Raw genomic sequence first — 12,883 nt, 5'->3', positions numbered from 1 at the left:
GCCTGGGGGAGACGGAGCCAAGAGCAGGCTGTATGAAATGCACTGACTGTGTTTGCTAAGCCAGCTGCTCTTCAGATACTGGCAGGAAATTAGCCTTTGGCAGATGTATTGCATAGAGTGAATATATTAAACATGCACAAAAGGTGCATTCCTATGTGTGGGTAGAAGCAGAAATACTTATAGCCTGGCCAGAGAGACCAGATGCCATAAGTATAGAAGTTTCATTGAGGAACCATAGTACTCCTAAATAAGGAAGTCATCCAAACAGTAATGCCATAAACATGGTTACACTGCATCACACAGTTAACGTTTTCCAGTTAGTACATATATTTTATTAAAAACAGACCTAACAAAGACTCAGGCCTTTTTTTGTTTTTCTTAAGCTGTAATAAACTTTCAATACTGCAAGTTCAAATGTATGAAGGTTCAGGTGCAAAAAATTTAAACTTTCTATATACAAAATCCTGCATAACAATGAGTCAGGTTTGAGACTACACATCAATAAAGTGGGAAGAAAACTTCTTGGAAGGAGTTTTGGCTAGCCAAGAATAAGCACCTGGAAATTCAGAACCAAAGGTAAACACATAAGGAACAGATGTAAGGGAAAATGTCAGATATCCTACACAATTAAATTTGTTCTCTTGGCATTCTCAAAAGCCCCATTCTTGTTTGTTCATTTTGTTTTAGTGACCTTTTTCAGACATGCTTTGCTGGGCCTGGATATTTGAAAGCTGAATCACTGTCAGAGCCAGTGACGATAGCATTGCCATCTCCTGCCCCTGGGGGTAATTGGTCAGAGTCGGAGGAGGTCAGGGAGTACTACTACCATACATCCTTCCACAGAGCTCTCAAAGTAGGATGTTGATTTGATATGAATAACATCCGGATTCATCGGACCATCAGTGTTTTCTAGGTTATGAAGTTATTAACTGCCAACTAAATTCTTGGGGTCAAATAAAATTCTTAGCATTGTGAAAGTAGCCTCTTCACCTTCTGCTGGTATTTAGCTAAAGATGAATTTTTAATCTTATTCAATCAGTTAAAACTAGACTGTTATACATTTGCATTACCAGTTGCAAAATAGTCCAAAAGATAATTAATCCCTGACTGGATGAAAGCCTGTAAAGGTAAGCTTTTATTCTCATATTAGTGTATTTCTGAAAAATCTTTTCTAGAAAACAAAGAGAGCAGAAAAAAGCAAAGTTATATATTTAGAAATATTTTTATGTGACTTTGCAGCTACCACAACTTTTCATCAAAAAGATGTTGATTTCAAAACTTCACAAGCCTCTTCAAACTTAACCCAGACTACTTGTGTCACAAATGAACCTGAATCTACAGTGTTATCCCTTTCAGTAAAGGAAAAAATGAACAAAACAGAGCCAAAGAGAGAGATAAGAGGTGTTACAGGATTCCTACCCCGTTTCTAGGCACTTTACATGTGCTTATGGAAATCCTTCTTCAGAGGGGCTTAAAAATCCAAGACACAGTTTGCAGGTTTGGCAGACAATGGCAGTGTGTACAGAGTAACAGGACTGTGTGATTAGTACAATGAAGTAACTAGGGTGAATTTCCTCCTTTCTCCCCAGATCAGGCAATTTGTCTTTGTATGAGGACCATACATGTATGTGTGTTCTCTTTTGGTTAGCATTGTGCTTTCTGTGTATAAGTATATGTCTTCCTGCAACCAGTGTGAGACCTTCATTTTTATTAGATATGCTAATTACATGAAAATAAATTAAGAAAAGTAATTGACAGAAAGTTTGATATATACCAAATTTTTCTGTTTATTTTTAAGTGCTTCACATATAGTCTTTATATTTTCTATCATGACCTGGAAACTTTAATCTTTCAGGAGAGAGGTGGGCATTTATCGACATTTTTCTGGACAGTGGATTACTGGATAGCGCAGGTTTCACCGCCACAGGCTTCGATGTCATATCATTTTTATATTTCAAAAAGCTAACTTTTAGTTTATTTTAGGGGTTTTTTTAATGATTCATTTGTGCTCACTACAGTTGCACTCGTTATAATTATACATCTGGCATTACAGACGGAGTAAAATTATTTTCAGTATATTTTAGTGTTTTTATGATTCCTTTGAGTTCTCTGTAGTTAGACTCATGCTAATTTTAGCTGGTATTATAAACAGAGTAGTATTAATTAAGAATCTATAAGAAATTTTAAAACTCTGCTGGAACTAATAATTTTTTTAAAAATTTAGAAAAGATGTAAATTGTGCAGTGGAATTGTAGAAGATTATATTGACCTACAGAAACTATAAATAATCAATACAGTCTTTAACTCATTGGGATTAAATTTCATCATTTTTCATTGATAATTTAGGTACATATTAAAGATATGTTTATAAAAATCAAAATATTTCCATCCTTAATTCTTCTCTAAATATCATCTCTATATATTTTATTAATTCAGAATTGTGTTATTAAAAGTGTTTGATAGAAGCTTTGGCATATTGTTAGAAAGCCTGCTGTTTAATCATTTCTGCATACACAAAGGAATAGCAGCTATAAGTTGGCTGTGGAAATGTGTGAATTCAACTGAAAATCTCCCTTTAAAGTTCTGAGTGTCTCCTCACCTAGGAATGTCTTCCAGGGAGCTGCTGCTTATTAAAATAAATATAGTTTAAGTGTCATACTTTAGAAGTTAATTAAAGAGACTTTATTCAAAGGCGTTTATATTACTTCCTCCTAAGCATGGCAACCTATTTGAAAAATAACATTTTCAAATGTGTGTAGGATTATTCTACTAAATGCTTTAGACACCTAAGAAACCTATTTGAGGTTTCTTTCCAGTTGCAAGGAGCCTTTTCATCTGAAGAGTCAAGTCACACAGAATACACCTTTGCTGTGGAAATAAACAACGTGATCAGGAAGCGTAGTGGGGTGAGCAAGACTGAGAAGCCATAGCCAGGGTTGTGTGTTATCTTCCCATACACGTCATGTAAGATTTGCAGTGGTATATCCTTTTGTATGTGTGATTCTGCTGCAATAAAGTGAGGGACCTTTATTTGTGGGAGGCTGTGTTGGTCAGGATCTCTGGGAGGTATATAGGCTATTGTATTTTTGGAAACAGACTTGCTTGTGGCCCTATGCCTCTTCACTGGGCTTCTCATTCAGAGCTGCTAAGTTACACCTAAATTCTACAACTAAATTAGTTTAAAATCAATGGAACGACTTCATGATGTCAATTAAGAGACAGCATTGAGGGGCTGTAAGATCTAAAATTATATTACTTTTCATCTGTATTGTTACTAACCCAAAATGAAATGCAAAACTTAGATTCCTATTTTGTCTTGAAACTTTAGCAACTAGCCTTTACCAGCCATTACCAGCTAGCCTGAGTGTTCTCCTGAACATGCGTGAGAAATTTTTGAGTACAGAAAAGTCAATTGAGAGTATCAGCTATAATATATAACTAGAAGCCTGTGTTAATTCTGCAGTTCTCATTCTTACTTAGTAGTTCATATGTGGATGTCTGCTATATATGTTCATATATATCATATTACATATCTATTTTAATATACACTTCACGGGGGGGTGCCATCAAAAGGGTAAAGTAAGCAATCAAATGGTATATGGGTTCAATGCTGTAGTGTGTTATGAAACCCTGTGATTTGGCTAACACGCTCAGTTCTTCCCGTTACCATTAGAAGCCACATCAGAAATGAGCAAATCTATTCCTCCACAAGGAATTTCGGTTGAACATATATTTTTATTCTGAAATATTGGGCTTTGAATAACTCTTAATTTGTATGTCTTTTGTTTATTGGTAAAATACTGACGTGTATCATTTGTCAACTCTGTTGTGTTCTGATTCTCAGTTAATGTATTTGACTTTATGACTGACTCTCTTCCCGATGGCATCTGGTACTTGCTGCTTTCATTGCAAGTCGGGAGGCTGGCAGGGCAATATGACAGGTTAAATGGTCTCCCAAAATCAGAAAACATCCCTGAGATTAATTCCTTCTTCAAAATCTCTCTGTTGAAATACTCACCTTTCCTGTCATGCTGCAGGCCATCCAGCGAGAAAAGCCTGAGAAGTACAGAAAACTGCAAGATGCCAGCAGATCAGCTGAGGCCCTGGTGGAACAGATGGTGAATGGTAATTACATGGGAGTTGCTTTAGATAATCTTCTTAGGGATTTGATAAATGCACAGGTTCATATTTATCCCAAGAATTATATTAGCAAATACTGTCTAAATTGAACAGTAAAGTATTATTACCTTATATTTCTTTTATTATTTCTGAATGTTAAATCTGTTCATTAGAAAAGAGAAAAAAATCTTACCACTTTAGTACCATGAAAGGAAAAGTGTGTAAAACATGCTCACAGTAATGATCTGTGTATTAACAATCTGTTCTGCTCAGAGACTTAAGTTGTAATCTTATTTTCTGGGTATGGTATGCTTTGGAAGGTACATTAACTCATCTGAGTTAGAAAGCTCTGAAGGCATTATGCTGAACAGTTTAGAAAAAGTGCTTTCTGACTTATACAATGTATGTTTTGTAATATACATATTGCTGTAATGTTCTGTATCATAGAAAATATAAGATATTTTTGGGTTTTGGAAGAGATTTTTGGCATTTGGCTTTTCAGAGATAATAAATGTCAAAGCTTATACAACTCTTAAAAAAGATAATTAGTCGTAAGTTTTTTCTTTTGAACTTATAGGTATATTTAAGGGAAAAAGAAAAGCCAAAGAAAGTTAGATGGAAATAAAATTGTAAGTCATGCCATTGTCCTTGATATTAAAGAAATTCTAGCTCTCAAATAAAATACTAAACACAGGCTAACATCTGTCATACTGATATGATTACCAGAAATATAGGTGTTGAATTCACTGAGCTTCAGAACATATATTTTATATTAAATTGTTATAACAAAGAACCAAGGATGTAATTGCTGAAAATGAAATGCTTTGACTTTGAGGTACTAACTGGCCAAGCTAAACAAATTTGATGGAATCCTAAGATTATCTTGCTTAAGTATGAAGGTGTAATATTTTAAAAGTTACCATATTTAATGTGTGGGGCATACTTAATTATAATTATCCTAAGAACCATTGCAAGGGTTCCCTTCTTAGGCTCATTGAATAGGCTGAAGGGAGTCTGGTCACATTTGCACCCTCTTTGAAATTATTTGGGCAGTTTTCCATGGCTGCTGATATTAAAAATTCTGTCAATTTTTTTTTGGACATGTTTTCTGCCTGGAAGAACTGTTTGTACAGGACTTTTAAGGCAGTATTTGAAAGCTGTGTGCTGCCACATCAAGGTCGTTATTTTGGGTGAATCTGTCTAGGACACATTTAGCAGTGCCTCACTCTTCCTTTGGCCAAATGCAGACTTGCACCTCAAGAACTCCAGCTTAAATTTCTTTAAATTATATAGGACTTTCTGGTGACTGATTTTGCTTTTAGTTGCAGACCTTACTAACACATTCTATATTACTTTTCTGGTACGGTACTATCTACCTTGTCTGGTATCAAGTAGATTAACATTCTATTCTAAATATTCTCATATTGTTTTAACTCAAAGTTCTCCTTTTTTCTCCTTCAGCCCATGGGTCCGTGCTTATTAATGGTTTATAGATGTTGTGATCTCTCCTGTGGCTAGATGTGCATATTAATATTTCAAATATCTCCCAAAACACATCTTTTCTTAGGAAGCATGTCTTCCAGTTGGGGTGCAAGCACAGGGTAGACTAGCTAAGCCATCATGACTTTATCTGTTTCCTGTCAACTCCTCTGAACTCTGTCTCATGCCATATATCGTGGTAGCCTTGATAGCAAGAATGTTCTAGCAAGGATGACAGGTTAGTTGGCTGTGAGAATGAAGATCCTTTTTTTTGTCATGGTTTTAGGGAAGAAACAATTCCTTTGAAAAGAGAATCCATTCCTCTGGGCTTGAAGCCTAAAATGTTTATGGAACTTTCAGCTAATCCCTTGCTACAAAGGCAATTTGAAGAATAGTGTATGAAATGGTTAAATATTTTTATAATCACCACCAGACAGGAGTGGCAGAGAGTAGAATTAAATAATTAACGTTAGTTGAAGAGAACTGTAAGATGTTTCTAACAAAGAATTTGCAAATAGAATATCTTGCTAGTGATCAAAATTATGCTTTGAGTGTAGAGGAGGCTAACTGCCACGTTCAGCTTTTGTACTTCCAAATAGAACAAATTTTCTGTTTTTCTTTTCTTCCAAATCATTATGATCTGATACAACTGCAATTAATGGGATTATCTGTAAATAGATATTGAACTTAAAGTTATGTTAAAAAAGTAACTCAACTTTAAACCCACACCTCAAACTGTAATAAACCTACGCAAATTTATATTTCCCACAGTAATTCAACTGCGTTTCTATAGTCTTTGTGTGGCTTGAGGAAGTTATTTTGGGACATACAGTCTTCACCTCTGTTTTTTGTTTGTTTGTTTGTTTCTTTATTTCTGGATTGACTAAGAACAAGAGGAAAGGATATAGCAAAGGAAAGTTTTTCTGAATCTCCAAAAGAAGGTTCAACAAAGCAGACTGTGCCTACATACCTTCCTCTTCTAACATTGAAACTCTTTTCCATAACATGTATAGGAACTGGAATTAATGTGCCTTTTTGGATATGTGGGAGATACACAGTTTAACACTTAGTGGAGGGAAGATGTATTATGTCATCTTGAGTGAAAAGCTTTTTTAACTATCACAATTTACAAATCACAAGTGGTGAAGCTCCCATTGTTATTCTGTGTGATATTTTCTTCAGGGAAACCAGTCAGTGATACAACTGATGATTGTCGTGCATTTGTAGTGTAATCTGTAATTAAAAGACTACACAAGGCAAACAGATTTAAGGCATAGATCAGTTGGGAAGTCAAGTGATGACAATTTTAACTGCAGTGTTATTTTTTACTTATAGTGATGATTAGATTTGAACTAATAATGATTACTCTTAAGATTCCAATTATACTATCACTAAAGCCTTGGCTTTACTTATATATAAAAGATGTGCTTCCTCTTGCTAATAAATAATATTCTGAATGTAACAGATGAAGAGCATAAAAAAAATTAAGACCTCTAGTTGATTATAAGAGAGTTCAGAATCGTGTTGAATTTCATTGTTGTATCATTTATATTTACTTTCTTGTTTTTATTTTTACTGTGAAAGGAGAGGGAATAAGTAAAAAATAGGATTCAAATTCTGGAAAGAATTGGATTGGTTCATTTAGGGTTTAATTTATTTGTTCCTTAGCACAGTGGAAAATATTCTGAGGAAGCGTATTTATGCAGGACATTATTCTTGCCATATGTAGATGTTTTCAGCTATTGTCAGCAAAAGTATTTTGCACAAGAAAGAACTGCCATCTCACACGGTGCTGCTATTCTTGGGTTTGTAAGGACTGTGTCTGGATATTGCATTTGAAGGACTTTTCCCATCACAGGGGAAATCATTGATGCTTTTGGCGGATGACCCAACCGTCCATCTTCTCCATGGACCATGCTCTGCCTCTCTTTGTCCATGCTTTTAAAGAGGTCTGATGATTGCAATGAATGAAAACTTACAGTGTTTTTAGGAAAAATTCTATTCTGTTTTTCTTCTCTAAATTCTGTTCTAAAATAGAATAACAAATCTGTTGATGCATGAGTGAAGCAGTTTAGCAGTTTGAGTGGACACTTGACAATTATAGTAGTTTAGAATAAAACAAATAGGGCATCAAAATGAGTTCTCAGAGAATTTTGATAGGCAGCGTTAAAGTGAATACAAATGAATTTGTTATGACAAAATACATAATTGTTAAGTGTCATTGTTCTGTGGAAGAAATATATTACCTTGTGAGTTACCATTTCTCATACATTTACGAGTCAAAAGCTATAAAAACACAGATAATATTACATTATTCTATCATTGAATCATAGCAAATGATAAATGCACTTAATAAGATATACTTCATATTAAGTGGCAATTCCAAAGTACGTGCATGTAAGGTGCTGCACAATTAAAAATGTTCAGACACAATTTGTTATGCGCAGTACACAAGGTAATAAAATTAATGGATACCCTTCAGATAATGATCTGTTTCCTCTGGGTACAGTATATTTATTCACTGATTATATCATAAGCTTTTAGAATATGAAACGATTATGAAGTAATTCCTAAAATAATATTGCTTTACCAGAGAATGGGCTTTATATTGTTTCTTCACCTGCTTGTCAGCCTTTGATATGTCTTGCTGCCATAAGTGAAGCAGAGTAAGGGGACTGATGTTAACATCATGAATGAAAGCTGGTGGTTGCTAAAGTTGCTAAAGATAATGAAGAAATCAGTATTTATCATGCAAGCGAGTTCTTGATTCTTGATTTTCACCAATTTAATGAAAGCATTAAAATTATGCCCTCATTGCATCAACTACTCGAATAGTTATTAATTTGTCATTTTCAATGAGGTGGAGAACTAGCTTTCTTCAAAGTTAGACAAAACTTAGATGAATTTGCCCAATTTGAAGTGCAAGTAACAGCCATTTTCTTGCATCTTTCTGTAAATGACGTACTCTGAGAGACAACTTTGAGTTACCTGATCAGACTGTGCATTAAGGGAGTTTGAAAAATGCATCCTATGGAGATTTTCAGATGGGTCTTCCTTTCACTGGGATATTGTTCTGCCAAATGGAGGTGCACCTCTGCAATCTTTTACCAAACACGTCTCTGAACACTCCAGTTTTGTACTGTACACTTCAGTTACATGTAGAGCAAAAACGTTTCTTTGTTCATCTGTGCATTTGTGGAGTCACATTTAGACTCAAAGTTTGGATAATAAAGAATTAAATTTGAATATTATTAGGTATTTTCACATATTTAAATGTTATGTTAGGAGGGACATATGAGTGAAAAGAAGAAAAAAGGGTCCTATTAATCTAGACTTTCATATGAAATACAGTTTCCTCTGAATCCTTGAAGAAATATTACAATGAAAATATTATTATGTAAGGAGAATCCATGACTGCACTTCCCCTGGTAATAATAATCTTGCCTAAGGGTACTTTGGAGACTGTGGCAGCTGAAAAGAGAGGAAAGGAGGAATAAAAGTGTTCCTTTTATATCTATTCTGCCAAACCCATAGGCAGTGTCTTCCAGGTTCAGAGGTTCAGGGAACACAACAGCAAAGATACCTGCTCTCTGTTATGAGTATACAGCATTTTTAGAACCAAAGTCACAACAGGACAGAAGCAATTCTTGAAATATAGCATAGTTAAAGGCTCGTCTTCTGTATATGTGTTTGTTCTTGCTATAGGTAAGATTCAGAATCTATGTAACTGGTTATCTTTGACTGTTGCTATTCATACATGCTGTGCCATTCAGGTTTTTACTGCTTCTTCACATATTGCTAGATGTTCCTTAGACATTACACTTTAAGAAAATGTAGTTATGCATACAACATCTCCATATGCAAACACACGCGCAACAGATCACTGTTGGATTTTAAGATGTGTCAAAATACTGTTTACTTCTTTATGCTTCAAAGCTCATTTTATTCCCTTGCTCAGACTTTAAACTGTGCCATCCAGTTTCCAGAGTATAATGTGTATGTATAGTTGCTATAACCACCACAGTAGCCATTATCTCCCAGTAGTACTGGCCTTCCTATCTTTCTACATTTTTGCTTGTACTTTTTGAAGTCATGTACAATTTGCTTGGCTAGGGCAACATCCTAGAAACAGAGTGTGTCCAGGGAACCACTATCAGGTGCTGTGGTCTGTTTCCAAGTGGGCTGTTTCCAAGCGACTCTGAATGGAATAGCCCTGAGCTGAATTCAGAGCAGGATTTGCCAGACAACTGTGGTGCTCCACAACAGACATGATCGCAGATTATCATTTAGTGCAGTTTACCATATAGAATGCATCGTAGTTATTCCTTAGAAAATTTTATTATAATATATTTCCAGTACTTTTTTAATCTAAGGCATTTAGCTGTAATTAGGACTCCATTCCCAATGTCCTACTTTCAAAAACTGCACATGACCTTCACTGGTTTTTATCTCTGATAAATTTTCCTGCAGATTGGGAGTACAGATTGCAAACAAGATAAACCATATTGACAGCATATCAAAAATAATGGAAGTACAGCACTACAGGCTTTTCTCTCACTTGCTTTTAAACTTCTTTTTAAGAAATAGGAAAACACCCTATATTTGATTATTTTGTTAAATACATAGCTTCTGTTTTACTGGCTAACTGGTGTATTACTAAGTGATGATCTAAGTAAAAATGTTCTCAATGTGCTCAATGGATTGTGAGGTTTATTAATTTTGAGATCAATATCAGTCCTATTGCTATGTGTATCATTACATGTCATGCCAGTAAAAAAGGTTAGGGACTACATTTAAACTTCCTCTGAAAAATAGATGAGATGCTTAAGGTAATATTATTTTGAACTTAGGTTGAGTTCAAGTTTTGGAATAATTATAAATTATTATATTGTAAGACCCCTTTGCTTATCTTTAATATGTATTGCCTTACTTTCTTCACAGACTATATAGAGCTCTTTTACCTTTAAATAGTTCTAAATAACTTTCTCGTCTGTAATAACTACAGTCAGTTTTCTTTTATGAACTTTAATTCAAGCATGATTAATGAACAATAGACAGAAATAGGCAAACTATATCAGAGAAATCAAACCCTGTCTGAAAATAATCATATAGAAGTATCACCTATGGTTTCTTGGCTCTCAGTCTTTGCTTTATGTCTACTGATAGTCACTTTTGGATGCATGGGACGCATGGAGGATTGACCTGATCATATGTTTAATCCTCAGTGCTCATGATATTTCTAAAATAATATGTAAGGTAGAACTTCAGGGTTGGATTGTAAGAAACATCAAAATAACCACAGAATATAGTTCCCATTCATTTAAATTGGTCTTTTTGTTAAAAAAATAACCCAATAGTCTTCTACATTAAAACCTAATTACAGCCCAGACATAGTTTTTAAAATCCAGCTGTCAGGCATTTTCTTATTTCTTACAGCAGTTTTAATTAGCTTTATGTATTGTATTTCTACTTTCTGCTTAATTCCCATTCGTGTACTTTAATGCACTTTTTAATTCATTCCCATAGCAACAAAAGTACACTGGCAGCAACTTAAAATGTTTTTAAAATGCTTCCTTCACTAATGTGTAACATCTGTATGTTCAGAACTGTTATTTGATGATAAATCATTAACTGGATTTATGAGCTCTCAAACACAGATATTGAATTGTTAAATTATTTTACTTTTTTCTTTTCTTTGTGACTTATTTAAGTGTCAAATAACTTCTCTTATTTTCTTTTTAGAGGGTCTGAATGCTGACAACATTAGACAAGCCTCAGAGCAGCTGAAGAGCCGCTGGATTGAGTTCTGTCAGTTGTTGAGTGAGAGACTGGCATGGCTGGAGTACCAGAATAACATCATTGACTTCTACTCCCAGCTGCAGCAACTGGAGCAGACAGCAATTACTGCAGAAAACTGGCTGAAAGCACAACCCACACCAGCAACTGATCCTGCTACATTAAAAGCTCAGTTGGAAAAATGCAAGGTTAGAGATTCTTCTCCAAACTTTTTATGATATTATAATTCATAGGTGTTCCAACAGTGGGCCAGCTTATTACAAAAGTGAAAAATGGACTCCTTATCTTTCCAAGATATTTACTGAAAATGTTTATTCAAGGAAAGGAAAGGAAAGTCTGGTAAAGAAATAAAGAGGTAATAGTACATAGCCTATAGGTATTTTAAACTCTGCCTCAAATAAGTTAATATACTAAGTTAAGATACTTAGACACCTAAAGTTAGGGAACTATGCCCCTAATCTCTTTTTTCCTTTTTTTTTTTTTTTCCACCCATAAGAATCTGTGTCTTTGCTTCTTCACCTCTGCCATGAGGATCTGGGCCAGATATTGTCTTCATGTTCAAGTCCACTGCAGACCGCTTTACTTGTTGCACACTCTGCATTTTGATGCAGGGTGGGTTGTGTAGCCAAATGAAGGAATATTCCTCTGTCAACATATGACAGAATTACAACAGTTGTATAAAAAAGGTCACAGCAATTCACTTATTGTCCTCCCTAAATGCTTTCATTTTTGTGCTGCACCATCATAGAAATTTGCTTATCTCCCTTACTGTAGACAACTCTGTGGGTGGAGATTACTTACAAGCTAATATTGTTTGACAGGAAACTACTGAGATGTAGTAATGAATTATAAATTGCACAACATACTTGTAGAAGTTTGACTTTATGAAATCTCTGGCTTCAGAAGCTCTCAAGCTGAAAACAATGTTTGAACCTCAAGTTTAGATCTATGCTATTACACCTACTTTCAGGCATTCCGAGCTGGTGTCATGCTTGCAGGGGTTCTCTGTTTTCTTGCAGAAAGCTTCTCTGACAGTAACTCTACTATGAACTGTACATTTGGCTTACTTTCCTCATTTCGTTTTGCTTAGTAGTTGCAAGTGTCACAGTGTGTACAAGGTCTCCTGAAGGTATAATAGCACAACCCCAACCTGTAATGTGTTAGTGTCGGGTTGCTAGAAATCACTATGCATCTTCACTTCTTTTCCACTTCATGCTATTTTGTCTGTATGTGATCTAACAGAGATGAGTCCAGGATTATGGGACATGTGGAGTTTTTACCTTCCCAGCTCTATGTGCAAAGGTTGCTCTTTGAGCACAGAATTTTAATGTACAATCTATCTCATTTTCTTTAGGCATTACACTACTAACATGATAATGTCATGTGAAAGTGATTTTAAACAATGGTAAGAGCATCATATTGGGAGCTGAGGTATTGAATTGTGAGAAATTATTAAAAATGTTGAATTTGTTCTTATTGTAACTGATGT

At 34.9% G+C, this 12,883-nt stretch overlaps 1 protein-coding gene across 11 annotated transcripts in view; it reads left to right on the top strand.

Moving 5' to 3' along the window:
• Positions 1-12,883, top strand: part of DMD (dystrophin) — a 1,138,094-nt gene that overhangs the window by 376,053 nt on the left and 749,158 nt on the right. For all 11 annotated transcript variants that reach the window (XM_075097793.1, XM_075097785.1, XM_075097765.1 and 8 more), the window contains 2 exons: positions 4,038-4,125; positions 11,341-11,582. In XM_075097793.1, coding sequence (XP_074953894.1) covers positions 4,038-4,125; positions 11,341-11,582 — 330 coding nt within the window. The remainder of the gene's footprint in view (positions 1-4,037; positions 4,126-11,340; positions 11,583-12,883) is intronic.

This window comes from Phalacrocorax aristotelis, chromosome 1, assembly GCF_949628215.1.
Source record: "Phalacrocorax aristotelis chromosome 1, bGulAri2.1, whole genome shotgun sequence".
In the NCBI taxonomy this organism is placed as follows: domain Eukaryota; kingdom Metazoa; phylum Chordata; class Aves; order Suliformes; family Phalacrocoracidae; genus Phalacrocorax; species Phalacrocorax aristotelis.
Note: the sequence above shows the minus strand (reverse complement) of the source record. Positions and strands in the feature narration are given on the sequence as shown.